We start from the raw sequence: 18,894 nt of genomic DNA on the forward strand, positions 1-18,894 counted from the left end.
ACGAAGGATTTTATATTTATTTGTTTATAAAGGAATAGAAATGACAATCATACTATCAATTTATAAGACAGAACAAAATATATTAAAACATACATGAAAGAAACATTGTTCATCCTTACCTCTGATAGCAATGGATCAGTAGCATGTCTGTTGGTGTCACAAGGCCAAATTTACTTTTATGCTGCATATCTCTCCTGGAAGGATAAAAATACCTGTAAGGTTACAGAAACCTGGAATGATTAGGGATGCAACAAAAACTTTGTGAATGTTTGAGGGCTAATGAGCTGGAACAAATAATGAAACACCCATCATACCTGACTATCATAACTACTGTGCTTTTGCAATACATGTACCCTCATTTGTACCTGTGAACCCTCTCAGTATACATATGCTGTTTCTACTCCTTAATGTTCTGATAGTCATCACTTTTCGTTGGTAACTGAGAGCGACAACTGATAGATGCTGTGATGTACGCAATGCTGTTATCATCCAACACTAACTATCATACCCACATAGCTGTTAGCATTGGCGGACATATGTCTAAGCATAATTTTCATATTTATATTTTTTCCTTTTTCCAGTCATATGTATGGATGATCATAAGTCGCATAGGTCATTAGTCAGGGAGCACCTGTATTATGCTGAGAAATTTGGTATGGCGATGGGTAACCCTCTTTCACAAGTATTAAATAATCCTTACTTGAAATTCTTTGAAACAAAATCACCAAGGGATATCTTGCCCTCTAAGGCAATTTGGTTTAGTTATGTAGATAATGTTCTTTGTATTTGCCTAACTAACAGAAATTTACAAACATTTCTTCTTTTAACAATTTAGTATCTTTTATCAACTTTACTATAGAAGTGGAAAATAACTGTAAGCTATCATTTTTAGATTGCATGATCCATAAGGATAGAAACATGTTTAAGGTTAGCATGTACAGAAAACCCAACAACATTTGTTTATATTTTCATTATTACACAGCACAACACGATAGTTAAATTATCATTCCAGTTGATGTTCCTTAGGGCATTTCGTATATGCAGTCCAGAATTTATTGATGATGACCTTCTGAAGATATATTCTATCGGATCCAAGTTAAAGTACCCTAGATCTTACATTGATAAATCCCTTAAGTTGACAAAGAGATCATTTTATAAACTCAAACTTCCACTTGATACCAGGAATCTTTTGGTTCTCCCTTTTAATGATAATTTTATTTTACTTCCCAGGTTGCTTAAATCCTTGAATGGAAATGTAGCCTTCAGCAATAACAATACTGTAAAAAACATCTTAATTAAAAGCTCCAGAAAATTCAGCGGGCTGTGTTTACACAGTATCTTGTAAAAATTCCATTATGTTTTATGTTGGGCAGACTGGTAAATGATCTTTATGTTAAACTTAAGTAACATGAATATAGTACAAGAACAGGACAAGAGTCAAATACTTTATTTAATCAAGTTATAAATTATGACTAATGTATCGACTGGAGTAATGGCAATGCAGTTATTACCTGTAATTCCTTTACCACGAGAAATATAATTGAATCGTCTGTTATTATATACTGAACTAGGGCATGTGAAGCGTCTGGGGTAAACCATGGAAAGGTGTGTGGGGACCCAGATATGGATAGGGAGTTGTGGTTTCGGTGCATTACACATGACAGCTGTAATGCATTATATATATATTTATTTATTTATTTATTTTGCTTTGTCGCTGTCTCCCGCGTTTGTGAGGTAGCGCAAGGAAACAGACGAACCCAGCCCCATACACATGTATATACATACACGTCCACACACGCAAATATACATACCCATACATCTCAATGTACACATATATATACACACACAGACACATACATATATACACATGCACACAATTCACACTGTCTGCCTTTATTCATTCCCATCGCCACCTCGCCACACATGGAATAACATCCCCCTCCCCCCTCATGTGTGCGAGGTAGCGCTAGGAAAAGACAACAAAGGCCCCATTCATTCACACTCAGTCTCTAGCTGTCATGTAATAATGCCCGAAACCACAGCTCCCTTTCCACATCCAGGCCCCACACAACTTTCCATGGTTTACCCCAGACGCTTCACATGCCCTGATTCAATCCATTGACAGCACGTCTACCTCGGTATACCACATCGATCCAATTCACTCTATTCCTTGCCCGCCTTTCACCCTCCTGCATGTTCGAGCCTCGATCACTCAAAATCTTTTTCACTCCATCTTTCCACCTCCAATTTGGTCTCCCACTTCTCGTTCCCTCCACCTCCGACACATATATCCTCTTGGTCAATCTTTCCTCACTCATTCTCTCCATGTGCCCAAACCATTTCAAAACACCCTCTCCTGCTCTCTCAACCACACTCTTTTTATTTCCACACATCTCTCTTACCCTCACATTACTTACTCGATCAAACCACCTCATACCACACATTGTCCTCAAACATCTCATTTCCAGCACATCCACCCTCCTGCGCACAACTCTATCCATAGCCCAAGCCTCGCAGCCATACAACATTGTTGGAACCACTGTTCCTTCAAACATACCCATTTTTGCTTTCCGAGATAATGTTCTTGACTTCCACACATTCTTCAAGGCTCCCAGGATTTTTGCCCCCTCCCCCACCCTATGATTCACTTCTGCTTCCATGGTTCCATCCGCTGCCAGATCCACTCCCAGATATCTAAAACACTTTACTTCCTCCAGTTTTTCTCCATTCAAACTTACCTCCCAATTGACTTGACCCTCAACCCTACTGTACCTAATAACCTTCCTCTTATTCACATTTACTCTTAACTTTCTTCTTTCACACACTTTACCAAACTCAGTCACCAGCTTCTGCAGTTTCTCACATGAATGAGCCACCAGCGCTGTATCATCAGCGAACAACAACTGATTCACTTCCCAAGCTCTCTCGTCCCCAACAGACCTCATACTTGCCCCTCTTTCCAAAACTCTTGCATTCACCTCCCTAACAACCCTGTCCATAAACAAATTAAACAACCATGGAGACATCACACACCCCTGCCACAAACCTACATTCACTGAGAACCAATCACTTTCCTCTCTTCCTACACGTACACATGCCTTACATCCTCGATAAAAACTTTTCACTGCTTCTAACAACTTGCCTCCCACACCATATATTCTTAGTACCTTCCACAGAGCATCTCTATCAACTCTATCATATGCCTTCTCCAGATCCATAAATGCTACATACAAATCCATTTGCTTTTCTAAGTATTTCTCACATACATTCTTCAAAGCAAACACCTGATCCACACATCCTCTACCACTTCTGAAACCACACTGCTCTTCCCCAATCTGATGCTCTGTACATGCCTTCACCCTCTCAATCAATACCCTCCCATATAATTTACCAGGAATACTCAATAAACTTATACCTCTGTAATTTGAGCACTCACTCTTGTCCCCTTTGCCTTTATACAATGGCACTATGCACGCATTCCGCCAATCCTCAGGCACCTCACCATGATTTATACATACATTAAATAACCTTACCAACCAGTCAACAATACAGTCACCCCTTTTTTAATAAATTCCACTGCAATACCATCCAAACCTATATATATATATATATATATCTTCTTTTTTCTTTCAAACTATTCGCCATTTCCCGCGTTAGCGAGGTAGCGTTAAGAACAGAGGACTGGGCCTTTGAGGGAATATCCTCATGTGGCCCCCTTCTCTGTTCCTTCTTTTGGGGGAAAAAAAAAAAAAAAAAAAAAAAGGGAAGGGAGCGGGGGGCTGGAAATCCTCCCCTCTCATTTTTTTTTTAATTTTCTAAAAGAAGGAACAGAGAAGGGGGCCACGTGAGGATATTCTCTCAAAGCCCAGTCCTCTGTTCTAAACGCTACCTCGCTAATGCGGGAAATGGCAGATAGTATTAAAGAAAGAAAAAATATATATATATATATGTGTGTGTGTGTGTGTGTGTGTTTCCTTGCGCTACCTCGCTAATGCGGGAGACAGCGACAAAGCAAAATAAATATATATATATATATATAAGTAATGAAAGGGTAAGAGATGCGTGGTAATAAAAAGTGTGGTTGAGAGAGCAGAGGAGGGTGTGTTGAAATGGTTTGGTCACATGGAGAGAATGAGTGAGGAAAGATTGACAAAGAGGATATATGTGTCAGAGGTAGAGGGAACGAGGAGAAGTGGGAGACCAAATTGGAGGTGGAAGGATGGATTGAAAAAGATTTTGAGCAATTGTGGTCTGAACATACAGAAAGGTGAAAGGCATGCAAGAAATAGAGTGAATTGGAACAATGTGGTATACCGGGGTGGAGGTGCTGTCAATGGATTGAACTATGGCATGTGAAGCATCTGGAGTAAACCATGGAAAGTTTTGTGGGGCCCGGATGTGGAAAGGGAGCTGTGGTATCAGTGCATTACACATGACAGTTATAGACTGAACATGAACGAAAGTGGCCTTTTTTGTCTTTTCCTAGCGCTACCTCGTGGGCGGATGCTATTTCATGTGTGGTGGGGTGTGAAAGGAATGGATGAAGGCAGCAAGTATGAAAATATGTACATGTGTATATATGTATATGTCTGTGTATGTATATGTGAAATGTACAGGTATGTGTATGTGTAGGTGTTTATATATATATACATGTGTATGTGGGTGGGTTGGGCCATTCTTTCGTCTGTTTCCTTGCGCTACCTCGCTAACGCGGGAGACAGCAACTAAGTATAATATATCTATATATGATGTTCTTTTGAGGATTGACAAATGCAAAAATGAATGAGTACAATAGTTGATGGATAACCCATCCAAGCATTAGGTGGGTTAATGGGAAGTAACAAGTATGTCTGTGTAAGTCATATTTTTAATGGTAATATTTATGTTTGGAGTGAAAAGTATGATTCATATTACTTACCCTATAATTTTTTAATGTTTTATAATGTGGTAGGTAGTAACTGATAGGCAGCCAATGACCAGGGAGGTATATTACTGGTGCTACCTGCCTGAGTATCGAGAGGGTAAGTGATGGCTGCATAGAGAGCCAGCACTTCAGTGGTTGTCAAGTTGCACTCCTCTCGCCCAGGTAGCTGGCTTTTCTTTCTTTCTCATCCACATGTGGACTAATGGCATTCCGTCCTCAAACATAGTTTTTTCCTTGTCATAAATAACACTTGACAACTTTTAACTCATGCAGCTCATTCTTTGTAACTAAAATTTCCTGTGGCGAGCACTATGTACTAGCCCATGTCCTTGGCAAAATGTTTGAAGCAATAGACAATAGTATACCCTGTTCACTCAGATCTGACAGTTGGGTGGACACAAAGTTTAGGTGGTGTTGGTGGACACAAACAGGTGAAGGGTGTGCATGAAGTATGGAGTCACTTTGGTTATCAGAGAACAATGACTAGCTGATGGGGCAATATCTCTGGCCAGAGAGTGGTGACCTGGCACCAGTCAGGTTACTTTTATAGCCTCGTCTACTTTTTATTGCCATCTGTGGGTTTACTTATAGTTAGACAAATCAAGGAACTGCATTATTTAGGATATATCTAAAATATTTAATGATTATCAGACATAATTACTGCTGGTTAAGACTTGAAAATCTGACACTTGTTATAACTCTGGCTCATCCACCTGCTCTGTAAACACCATACCTGACCTGTTCACGAAACCTATCAAGTCTATTACATCATACAACTAAAGTCGGAAATAAAATAGCCAATAGTCTCCATTAGTTTATTTTCCATGCTAAATCTGAGTCCATATGATAAATTACATGCCATTCATAAAACAAAGAGAGAGAGAGAGAGAGAGAGAGAGAGAGAGAGAGAGAGAGAGAGAGATCCTGAGCAAATACCATCATTGGGTATCATCACCGATTATCTTTCAAAGAATTTTCAATTCTATAATGAAAGGTTTTCATAATATCATCACAATGGAGTAAGTAGGTGTGAAATAAATGGCCTCAAACCTTTAAATATTTGGGAGTAAGTTGCAGTGTCGGTAGACTTTAGCATGCACCGCTTTAGTTTCCCACCATTCCTTCATTTTCAAATATTTCCTCAGCCAGAAATAAAATGAAATAAGAGGTTGTAAAACATTTCAGGAATAGTATTTGATTAATCTTGAATCTCACAAAATATAGTGACCATTGCAAAACATGTCCTGACTAATAAATATGATTATATCAAACTGACAATCTGAAAGCACATGTAATGTGCTGGTGCTATATGTAAGCCCTCTGAAGTTTTATTGTTGCATTTGCCAACTTTTTTCCTTGAGTCATGTATAATAAAGCCAAACACAAATGATTTACAAAAAATTAAATAGATCAGCAAATAATAATCTATAGAATAATGAAAATTAGCAGCTAACTAATATTTACAGTACAAGTTTATACAGTCGGCAATATTGCATTATGAGACAAAATACAGAACCTTCTTGATTGAAAATGCCTATATGCCTGCATTTACTTCAAACGTCACTCATTGGTTTATAAAACTTTATAATCTTCATTTTTCCTTGATAACTGCAAACTTTTTAAGCTGATTTTTATCCCTTTAGCTTCGGAAATTATTCCATATTTAAACTGGCTGCTTATATTGTAAGCAATTTACAAATATACATATGTAAATGTGTTAAAATAAGAAAAGCTGTAGATTTACCAGGCTCCTCGTGTTGCATTAACCAATCAGCACTCTTAATTCATACGTTTCTTGGCTCCAACAATCAGATCTGACTGAACAAGGTATAGTAGGTAGGAACACTAAGACAGGAGCATCAGACAGAAACATTAGGTAGGAGTCTCTGCAAACCTGGCAGTAGAGTTGCCCTCTGCCGGTAACCAGTTGAGGATGTGGCATAAAGGCTAAGAATTGGCGATGGAGTTCACTAGTTATGGAGACTATAGCCATGGCCACCCTCTTAGGGAGTTCCAGTTAGGAACAGGCATCAGAGATATTGACAGATTTAATGGCATTGTATCTTTCTTTTTCTTCCCAAAAATATGTTGCATTTGTGTAATAAATGTTTCTGCAAGTACCTACCAAAGATGCCATAACAGAGGTTGGCATTTGTTTTGGATGTATTGCAAAGTAGAACCCTAATTTTATAGTATGACCCTAAATAATTGGAAGTGTTCTATTTTGGCATATCTGAAATTCTGTGTTACTATAATGTTGGCATATCTGAAATTCTGTGTTACTATAATGTTTCTCTAAAAAATGTAGATATGTATTCAGAAAAGATGATACATCTTTTATCCCATATAATGCATTCTTTTCTAAATGTAATACACATATAAAAACATGCAGAAGATGCAAAGAAATTATTATGGCTGGTGAGTAAAGATCAACCTTTTACACTACCTGACTGAGGGGGGAACTATTCTACAGCAAATTCAAACTTCTTCATAAAAAAAATCACCACAGATAGACATTTTAAACAGCATTTGCACTTTTATGATTGTAGTAAGATTCACCAACAACAAATATACAAGTAATATGGAACATGAACCCTTAGTATCTCCATGAAATAATTTTGTGTCAGAACTCATTTTTTTATGTCCCAAGACATGTACAAGATCTTTGTAATGTTTTTTGTTTAAATTCAACACAAAATTGAATCTTTTCATCCTTGTTTTGGCATGATCATTACACGTTTCATAATAATGAATTGGTTATCATAGATTTAACGTCAGGTGATCCACGTAAGGTGTAAGCATCACCTTTTCATCTCATAATTTGTTTCAGAATCCTTTTGTCGAAGAGTGTGGCTTCACACTCATACCAGAAAAATCAGCTATGGAGGCCATGTTCTTCTGTGGTGACCAGTACATCTGCAGCAGCTTTGGAAAAAGTGGGCCCTGCCTCAGACCTGCTCCTGAGTGACTCATGTGTGACTAGACTGAAGGAGATTACTGATGATGATAAATCCTTCCTAAGAGTAATTGTTGAGGGAGGTGGCTGCTCAGGGTTTCAATACAAATTTGACCTGGACACTGAGCTCATGGATGATGATAGGTAATATTTAATGTGGAATTCCTTTGTAAATTCTCCATTTGTCTGTATTCAAGATTCCAGTGTATAGTAACAGACATATAGCTTATTATATATTGTATTCATGTATTCTCATCCAAGTAGAGTTTCAAATCTTATTGTATAATTTACTGATTGAAATCTCATAATAAATATGCAAGCACGATAAAGTTGCAAATTGTGTTCCATTTCTAGAATTTTAGTTGAAAAACTAACTCATACTCTCAACATTACTGCATACCTAGGGATTAATGGGTTTAGTTGTTGAAATAAACAAAGTGCGTAAGACAAGGGAACAAATGGGAACTTCATTGAAGGGGTTAATGGGGAGGTGATAACAAGTAGTGGTCATGTGAGGAGATGGAGTGAGTATTCTGAAGGTTTGTTGAATGTGTTTGATGACAGAGTGGCAGATATAGGGTCTTTTGGTCGAGGTGGTGTGCAAAGTGAGAGGGTTAGGGACAATGATTTGGTAAACAGAGAAGAGGTAGTAAAAGCTTTGCGGAAGATGAAAGCCAGCAAGGCAGTGGGTTTGATGGTATTGCAGTGAAATTTATTAAAAACGGGGGTGACTGTATTGTTGACTGGTTGATAAGGTTATGTAATGTATGTATGATTCATGGTGAGGTGCCTGATGATTGGAGGAATGCTTGCATAGTGCCATTTACAAAGGCAAAGGGGATAAGAGTGAGTGCTCAAGTTACAGAGGTATAAGTTTGTTGAGTATTCCTGGGAAATTACATGGGAGGGTATTGATTGAGAGGGTGGAGGCATGTACAGAGCATCAGACTGGGGAAGAGCAGTGTGGTTTCAGAAGTGGTAGAGGATGTGTGGATCAGGTGTTTGCTTTGAAGAATGTATGTAAGAAATACTTAGAAAAGCAAATGGATTTGTATGTAGCATTTATGGATCTGGAAAAGGCATATGATAGAGATGCTCTGTGGAAGGTATTAAGAATATATGGTGTGGGGGGCAAGTTGTTAGAAGCAGTGAAAAGTTTTTATTGAGGATATTGAGGATGTAAGGCTTGTGTATGTGTAGGAAGAGAGGAAAGTGATTGGTTCTCATTGAATGTTGGTTTGCGGCAGGGGTATGTGATGTCTCCATGGTTGTTTAATTTGTTTATGGATGGGGTTGTTAGGGAGGTGAATGCAAGAGTTTTGGAAAGAGGGGCAAGTATGCAGTCTGTTGTGGATGAGAGAGCTTGGGAAGTGAGTCAGTTGATGTTCGCTGATGATACAGCACTGATTGCTGATTCATTTGAGAAACTGCAGAAGCTGGTGACTGACTTAAGTAAAGTGTGTGAAAGAAGAAAGCTGAGAGTAAATGTGAATAAGAGCGAGGTTATTAGGTACAGTAGGGTTGAGGGACAAGTCAACTGGGAGGTAAGTTTGAATGGAGAAAAACTTGAGGAAGTTAAGTGTTTTAGATATCTGGGAGTGGATTTGGCAGTGGATGGAACCATGGAAGTGGAAGTGAATCATAAGGTGGGGGAGGGGGCAAAAGTTCTGGGAGTGTTGAAGAATGTGTGGAAGTTGAGAACATTATCTTGGAAAGCAAAAATGGGTATGTTTGAAGGAATAGTGGTTCCAACAATGTTATATGGTTGCGAGGCGTGGGCTATAGATAGAGTTGTGTGGAGGAGGGTGGATGTGCTGGAAATGAGATGTTTGAGGACAATATGTGGTGTGAGGTGGTTTGATCGAGTAAGTGATAATAGGGTAGGAGAGATGTGTGGTAATAAAAAGAGTGTGGTTGAGAGAGCAGAAGAGGGTGTTTTGAAATGGTTTGGTCACATGGAGAGAATGAGTGAGGAAAGATTGACCAAGAGGATATATGTGTCAGAGGTGGAGGGAATGAGAAGTGGGAGACCAAATTGGCGGTGGAAAGGTGGAGTGAAAAAGATTTTGAGTGATCGGGGCCTGAACATGCAGGAGGGTGAAAGGCGTGCAAGGAATAGAGTGAATTGGAACGATGTGGTATACCGGGGTCGATGTGCTGTCAACAGATTGAATCAGGGCGTGTGAAGTGTCTGGGGTAAACCATGGAAAGTTCTGTGGGGCCTGGATGTGGAAACGGAGCTGTGGTTTCAGTGCATTATACATGACAGCTAGAGACTGGGTGTGAACGAATGTGGCCTTTGTTGTCTTTTCCTAGTGCTACCTCACTCACATGCAGGGGGAGGGGGTTGTTATTTCATGTGTGGCGGGGTGGCGATGGGAATGAATAAAGGCAGATAGTATGAATTATGTACTTGTGTATATGTCTGTGTGTGTATATATATATGTATACGTTGAGATGTATAGGTATGTATATTTGCGTGTGTGGACGTGTATGTATATTCATGTGTATGTGGGTGGATTGGGCCATTCTTTCATCTGTTTCCTTGCGCTACCTCGCTAACTCAGGAGACAGCAACAAAGCAAAATAAAATAATAATGGTGGTTGAAAGGATTTATACTTATTTCATTATTCTATGTATCATTAGTACTTTAATTACTTGGGTATGAGACAAATCTTTTCATGATATTGAGCCATTCCATTGCAGCTTTGTTTTAATGCACCACAGACAGAGCCTTCTGAACATTTGAGAGAGCACTTGTTCATTTGGAAATGGAATGCTGTTTTACTCTCAGAATGAAGTAACTCAAATAGGATTCTTCTCCTTCACCTTTCAGAAATCATACAAAGCACTGAGGTGAGGCGAGGCGAGGTGACAAGGGTGCAGCTCACACTGGCATAGCGCACTCTGTCTGTGCCTTGACTTAGTTTGCAGTATCTTCCGTGTTGTTTCTGGCCATCATTTACATGAGAAATTTATATTCTCTTGTTACTGAAATGGGTTTACCATAAGTTCGTCGTTGTATCTAAGAACTAGGTAGACAACACTGTGGCATTGGCTGCCATGATATGATGGCAACTTTGTTGTCTTTAGTCTGTTACTATTTGTTCATGTTTTCCTTTTTTCGTTTTTATTTTAGTTTGCTTTTAGATCTTTTGATTTTAAATAAGTAAATGCAGCAGCAAAAATTCAAAATGATCATAACAAAGGTGCAGCAAATGTTTGTAGGCATCCTGAATGATGTTTCATCATAGAATGGGGAAGTGCTCGAGAACTGATCTAAGCAGATTCAGAATGATGCCTTTTGTGCTAAGCATAGTACTTTTTCCCCTAATGAATTTCAGGCTTCTTTACAATATTAATGTCAGTTAAAATGATTGAGCTGGTTCATTTCAGAGATTAATTACAGCAGTCAGAAGGTATCAGACAAAATCACTTGCTATAGATGTTTGTTTCTTAATGCAGGTTTCCTCTTAATACAGAAAATATTGCATTGTTCCAGATCAGAATACTTGTTAGGTGACTGGTGCTTACAAAAGGGTTTTGCTTTGTCTTAAGCAAATGAGCTATTGGCTGATTCAAAGTAAAATTAACCCTGCACATGTTGTTAATCTCCTTTGTTTTCTTGTTTCATATTTATCTACTGTCTTCTGCATTTGCAAGGGAGCACCAGGAGCAGATGAAGAAAGGTTGCATTTGTTCATATCCATTCTCTACCTTTTTTTTGTGTTTTGCACCAAAACCACAGACCCCAGTCCACAACCAGGACCTACAGACCTTTCCATGGTTCCCCCAGCTGCTGCACATGCCCTGGTTCAGTCCATTGACAGCATATCAATCCCGTATATTATTTTATTATTTTACTTGAATGACATTTCCCGCATGAGTGAGGAAGTGCCAGGAAACAGACAAAGAAAGAATGGCCCATCCACTCATATACACATAAATAAACACCCATATATGCACATATACATATATATGCATATCAACATATACATACATGTACATACACATATGCAGACTTATACATATATACACATGTACATATTCATAGTCGTTTGCCTTCTTCCATTCCGGGCACCGCCCCATCCCACAGGAAACAGCATAGCCACCCCCTGCTTCAGCAATGTAGCACCAGGAAAACAGATAAAAAAGGCCACATCCGTTCACACTGTCTCTAGCTGTCGTGTGTAATGCACTGAAACCACAGCTCCCCATCCACATCCAAGTCCCACAGACCTTTCCACGTTTTACCCCAGATTGCTTCACATGCCCTAGTTCAGTCCACTGACAGCATGTCAACCCTGGTATACCTCATTGTTCCAATTCACTCTATTCCTTGCACACCTCTCACCCACCTGTATGTTCAGGCCCCTGATCTCAAAATCATTTTCACTCCATCCTTCCACCTCCAGTTGGGTCTCCCACTTCTTGTTCCCTCCACCTCTGACACATATATCCTCTTTGTCAATCTTTCCTCACTCATTCTCTCCATATGTTTAAAAAATTTCAACACACCTTCTGCTCTCTCAACCACACTCTTTTTATTTCAACACCTCTCTCTTAGCCTTTCATTACTTACTCGATCAAACCACCTCACACCACATATTGTCCTCAAACATTTCATTTCCAACACATCCACGCTCCTCAGTACAACCCTGGCTATAGCCCATGCCTCGCAACCATATAACATTGTTAGAACTACTATTCCTTCAAACATGCCCATTTTTGCTCTCCAAGATAACGTTCTTTCCTTCCACTAATTCTTCATTGCTCTCAGAACCTTCACCCCCTCCCAAACCCTGACTCACTTCCACTTCCATGGTTCCATTTGCTGCTCAAGTCTACTCCCAGATATCTAAAACACTTCACTTCCTCCAGTTTTTCTCCATTCCAACTTGCATCCCAACTAACATATCCCTCAACCCTGCTGAACCTAATAACCTTGCTCATATTCACATTTACCCTCAACTTTCTCCTTTCACACATTCTTCCAAACTCAGTTACCAACTTAAGCAGTTTCTCACTCAAGTCAGCCATCAGTGCTGTATCAACAGCAAACAACAACTGCCTAACTTCCCAAGCCCTCACATCCACAGCAGACTGTATGCTTGCCCCTCTCTCCAAAACTTGCATTAGCCTCCCTAGCCACCCCATCCATAAACAAATTAAACAACCATAGTGAAATCACACACCCCTGCTGCAGACTGACCCTCACTGGGAACCAATCACTCTTTCTTCTTACTGATACACATGCCTTACACCCTCGATAGAAACTTCTCACTGCTTCTAGCTCTTACCTCCCTCATCATATATTTTTAGTACCTTCAACAAAGCATCACCATCAATCCTGTCATATGCCTTGTCTGGCTCCATGAATGCCACATACAAATCCATCTGTTTTCTAAGTATTTTTCACACACATTCTTCAAAGCAAACATCTAATCCACACATTCTCTGCCACTTCTAAAACCACACTGCTCCTCCCCAATCTGATGCTCTATACATGTCTCCACCCTCTCCATCAGTACCCTCCTATATAATTTTCCTGATACACTCAACAAACTTATGACTCTGTAGTTTGAACTCTCCCTTTGCTTTTATACATGCATTCTGCTAATCCTCAGGCACTTTACCAAGATCCATACATACATGGAATATCTTTACCAACTAATCAACAACAGTTACCCCCCTTTCTTAATAAATTCAACTGCAATACGGTCCACTCCCACTGCCTTGTTGGATTTCTTCTTTAAAACAAACCACTCTCCCTGAGTCTCTCACTTCACACAACACCATGACCAAAACACCCTACATCCCCCAATCTATCATCAAACACATTCAACAATCCTTCTAAGTATTCACTCCATTTCTTCCTCACTCCATCACTACATGTTATCACTTCCCCTTTTGTCCCCTTCACTAATGTTTCCATTTGTTCTCTTGTCTTTTGTGCATTATTTACCTACTTTTAAAACATTTTATTCTCCCTAAATTTTAATGATACTCTCTCACCTCAATTCTCATTTTCCCTCTTTTTCAACCTTTGCACCTTCCTGGTGACCTCCTGCCACTTTCTCTTATACATCTCCCAGTCATTTACACTCCTTCATTGTAAGTACTGTCCTAACATCTCTCTTTTCTTTTTCACTAGCAACTTTACATCACTCCACCACTCACTACCCTTTCGAATCTGCCCACCTCCCACCTTTCTCATGCCACATGCATCTCTTGCACATGCCATAACTGCTTCCCTAAATACATCCCATTCCTCACCCACTCCCCTCATTTCATTTGCTCTCACCTTTTGCCATTCTACACTCAATCTCTCCTTGTATTTCTTCATAAAAGTCTCCTTTCTATGCTCATTTATTCTCACCACTCTCCTCTCCCTGACACAGTCTGTTCTTTTTTGAAAATCTCTACAAATCTTCGCCTTTGACTCCACAAGATAGTGATCAGACATCCCATCATCTACTCCTCCCAGCACATTTACATCCAAAAGTCTTTAGTTAACACACTTATCAATCAATACATAATCTTTGACCATCTCTCTTACTCAAATCCACATGCTCCTTACCATTTCCATTCACAACCCAGAATACCCTATGTACACCAATTATACCTTCAACTGCCTCATTACTCACCTTTGCTTTCAAATCACCCATCACTAATACCTAGTCTCGAGCACCAAACCTGCTGACACAATCACTCAACTGCTCTTGAAACATTTGCCTCTCATGATCTTTCTTCTCATGACCAGGTGCATAAGCACCAATAATTACCCTTCTCTCGCCATCCACTTTCAGCCTTACCCACATCAGTCGAGAATTTACTTCCTTACAATCTATCACACACTCCTTCCTTACCTCTTATCCTCTCTACAACCCCCGACTTTATTCCCAATACGTTTCCTAACCATTCTTCCCCTTTACCCTTTAACTTCCTTTCACTCAGAGCAAGAACATCCAGGTTTCTTTCTTCAAACATACTACCCATCTCTCCTCTCCTCTCATCTTGGCTACATCCACACACATTCAGATACCCCAATCTGAGCCTTTGAAGAGGATGAGCACTCCCCGCTTGACTCCTAATTCCTCTTTTAGAAACTGGATAAAAAAAGGGAAGGGTTTCCAGACCCCAGCTCCTGCCCCCTTTAGTTGCCTTCTATATATATTTTTCTTTTCTTTCAAACTATTCGCCATTTCCCGCGTTAGCAAGGTAGCGTTAAGAACAGAGGACTGGGCCTCTGAGGGAATATCCTCACCTGGCCCCCTTCTCTGTTCCTTCTTTTGGAAAATTAAAAAAGAAAAGAGGGGAGGATTTCCAGCCCCCCTGCTCCTCCCCTCTTGTTTTTTTTTTTTTTTCCAAAAGAAGGAACAGAGAAGGGGGCCAGGTGAGGATATTCCCTCAGAGGCCCAGTCCTCTGTTCTTAATGCTACCTTGCTAACACGGGAAATGGCAAATAGTTTGAAAGAAAAGAAAGAATATATACATATATATGAATAGAGACAGACAGTATGAATTATGTACATGTGTATATATGTATATGTCTGTGTGTGTATATATATGTGTACACTGAAATGTATAGGTATGTATATTTGCGTGTGTGGACGTGTATATATATACATGTGTATGTGGGTGAGGTGGGGCCATTCTTTCGTCTGTTTCCTTGCGCCACCTCGCTAACGCGGGAGACAGCAACAAAGCAAAATAAATATATATATATATATATATATATATATATATATATATAATATATATATATATATATATATATATATATATATATATATTTTTTTTTTTTTTTTTTTTTTTGCTTTGTCGCTGTCTCCCGCGTTTGCGAGGTAGCGCAAGGAAACAGACGAAAGAAATGGCCCAACCCACCCCCATACACATGTATATACATACGTCCACACACGCAAATATACATACCTACACAGCTTTCCATGGTTTACCCCAGACGCTTCACATGCCTTGATTCAATCCACTGACAGCACGTCAACCCCGGTATACCACATCGCTCCAATTCACTCTATTCCTTGCCCTCCTTTCACCCTCCTGCATGTTCAGGCCCCGATCACACAAAATCTTTTTCACTCCATCTTTCCACCTCCAATTTGGTCTCCCTCTTCTCCTCGTTCCCTCCACCTCCGACACATATATCCTCTTGGTCAATCTTTCCTCACTCATTCTCTCCATGTGCCCAAACCATTTCAAAACACCCTCTTCTGCTCTCTCAACCACGCTCTTTTTATTTCCACACATCTCTTTTACCCTTACGTTACTTACTCGATCAAACCACCTCACACCACACATTGTCCTCAAACATCTCATTTCCAGCACATCCATCCTCCTGCGCACAACTCTATCCATAGCCCACGCCTCGCAACCATACAACATTGTTGCAACCACTATTCCTTCAAACATACCCATTTTTGCTTTCTGAGATAATGTTCTCGACTTCCACACATTCTTCAAGGCTCCCAGAATTTTCGCCCCCTCCCCCACCCTATGATCCACTTCCGCTTCCATGGTTCCATCTGCTGCCAGATCCACTCCCAGATATCTAAAACACTTCACTTCCTCCAGTTTTTCTCCATTCAAACTCACCTCCCAACTGACTTGACCCTCAACCCTACTGTACCTAATAACCTTGCTCTTATTCACATTTACTCTTAACTTTCTTCTTTCACACACTTTACCAAACTCAGTCACCAGCTTCTGCAGTTTCTCACATGAATCAGCCACCAGCGCTGTATCATCAGCGAACAACAACTGACTCACTTCCCAAGCTCTCTCATCCCCAACAGACTTCATACTTGCCCCTCTTTCCAAAACTCTTGCATTCACCTCCCTAACAACCCCATCCATAAACAAATTAAACAACCATGGAGACATCACACACCCCTGCCGCAAACCTACATTCACTGAGAACCAATCACTTTCCTCTCTTCCTACACGTACACATGCCTTACATCCTCGATAAAAACTTCTCACTGCTTCTAACAACTTGCCTCCCACACCATATATTCTTAATACCTTCCACAGAGCATCTCTATCAACTCTATCATATGCCTTCTCCAGATCCATAAATGCTACATACAAATCCATTTGCTTTTCTAAGTATTTCTCACATACATTCTTCAAAGCAAACACCTGATCCACACATCCTCTACCATATATATATATATATATATAGGTGATAACAAGTAGCGGTGATGTGAGAAGGAGATGGAATGAGTATTTTGAAGGTTTGTTGAATGTGTCTGATGACAGAGTGGCAGATATAGGGTGTTTTGGTCGAGGTGGTGTGCAAAGTGAGAGGGTTAGGGAAAATGATTTGGTAAACAGAGAAGAGGTAGTAAAAGCTTTGCGGAAGATGAAAGCCGGCAAGGCAGCAGGTTTGGATGGTATTGCAGTGGAATTTATTAAGAAAGGGGGTGACTGTATTGTTGACTGGTTGGTAAGGTTATTTAATGTATGTATGACTCATGGTGAGGTGCCTGAGGATTGGCGGAATGCGTGCATAGTGCCATTGTACAAAGGCAAAGGGGATAAGAGTGAGTGCTCAAATTACAGAGGTATAAGTTTGTTGAGTATTCCTGGTAAATTATATGGGAGGGTATTGATTGAGAGGGTGAAGGCATGTACAGAGCATCAGATTGGGGAAGAGCAGTGCGGTTTCAGAAGTGGTAGAGGATGTGTGGATCAGGTGTTTGCTGTGAAGAATGTATGTGAGAAATACTTAGAAAAGCAAATGGATTTGTATGTAGCATTTATGGATCTGGAGAAGGCATATGATAGAGTTGATAGAGATGCTCTGTGGAAGGTATTAAGAATATATGGTGTGGGAGGCAAGTTGTTAGAAGCAGTGAAAAGTTTTTATCGAGGATGTAAGGCATGTGTACGTGTAGGAAGAGAGGAAAGTGATTGGTTCTCAGTGAATGTAGGTTTGCGGCAGGGGTGTGTGATGTCTCCATGGTTGTTTAATTTGTTTATGGATGGGGTTGTTAGGGAGGTAAATGCAAGAGTCCTGGAAAGAGGGGCAAGTATGAAGTCTGTTGGGGATGAGAGAGCTTGGGAAGTGAGTCAATTGTTGTTCGCTGATGATACAGCGCTGGTGGCTGATTCATGTGAGAAACTGCAGAAGCTGTTGACTGAGTTTGGTAAAGTGTGTGGAAGAAGAAAGTTGAGAGTAAATGTGAATAAGAGCAAGGTTATTAGGTACAGTAGGGGTGAGGGTCAAGTCAATTGGGAGGTGAGTTTGAATGGAGAAAAACTGGAGGAAGTGAAGTGTTTTAGATATCTGGGAGTGGATCTGTCAGCGGATGGAACCATGGAAGCGGAAGTGGATCATAGGGTGGGGGAGGGGGCGAAAATTTTGGGAGCCTTGAAAAATGTGTGGAAGTCGAGAACATTATCTCGGAAAGCAAAAATGGGTATGTTTGAGGGAATAGTGGTTCCAACAATGCTGTATGGTTGCGAGGCGTGGGCTATGGATAGAGATGTGCGCAGGAGGATGGATGTGCTGGAAATGAGATGTTTGAGGACAATGTGTGGTGTGAGGTGGTTTGATCGAGTAAGTAACGTAAGGGTAAGAGAGATGTGTGGAAATAAAAAGAGCGTGGTTGAGAGAGCAGAAGAGGGTGTTTTGAAATGGTTTGGGCACATGGAGAGAATGAGTGAGGAGAGATTGACCAAGAGGATATATGTGTCGGAGGTGGAGGGAACGAGGAGAAGAGGGAGACCAAATTGTAGGTGGAAAGATGGAGTGAAAAAGATTTTGTGTGATCGGGGCCTGAACATGCAGGAGGGTGAAAGGAGGGCAAGAAATAGAGTGAATTGGAGTCATGTGGTATACAGGGGTTGACGTGCTGTCAGTGGATTGAAGCAAGGCATGTGAAGCGTCTGGGGTAAACCATGGAAAGCTGTGTAGGTATGTATATTTGCGTGTGTGGACGTGTGTATGTACATGTGTATGGGGGGGGGGGTTGGGCCATTTCTTTCGTC

General features: G+C 40.3%; 1 protein-coding gene across 1 annotated transcript in view; it reads left to right on the forward strand.

The window, feature by feature from the left end:
* Positions 1–18,894, forward strand: part of LOC139751399 (iron-sulfur cluster assembly 2 homolog, mitochondrial) — a 43,740-nt gene that overhangs the window by 13,937 nt on the left and 10,909 nt on the right. The window contains exon 2 of the mRNA XM_071666783.1: positions 7,755–8,024. Coding sequence (XP_071522884.1) covers positions 7,755–8,024 — 270 coding nt within the window. The remainder of the gene's footprint in view (positions 1–7,754; positions 8,025–18,894) is intronic.

The sequence above is a fragment of the Panulirus ornatus genome, chromosome 11 (genome assembly GCF_036320965.1).
Source record: "Panulirus ornatus isolate Po-2019 chromosome 11, ASM3632096v1, whole genome shotgun sequence".
In the NCBI taxonomy this organism is placed as follows: Eukaryota; Metazoa; Arthropoda; class Malacostraca; order Decapoda; family Palinuridae; genus Panulirus; species Panulirus ornatus.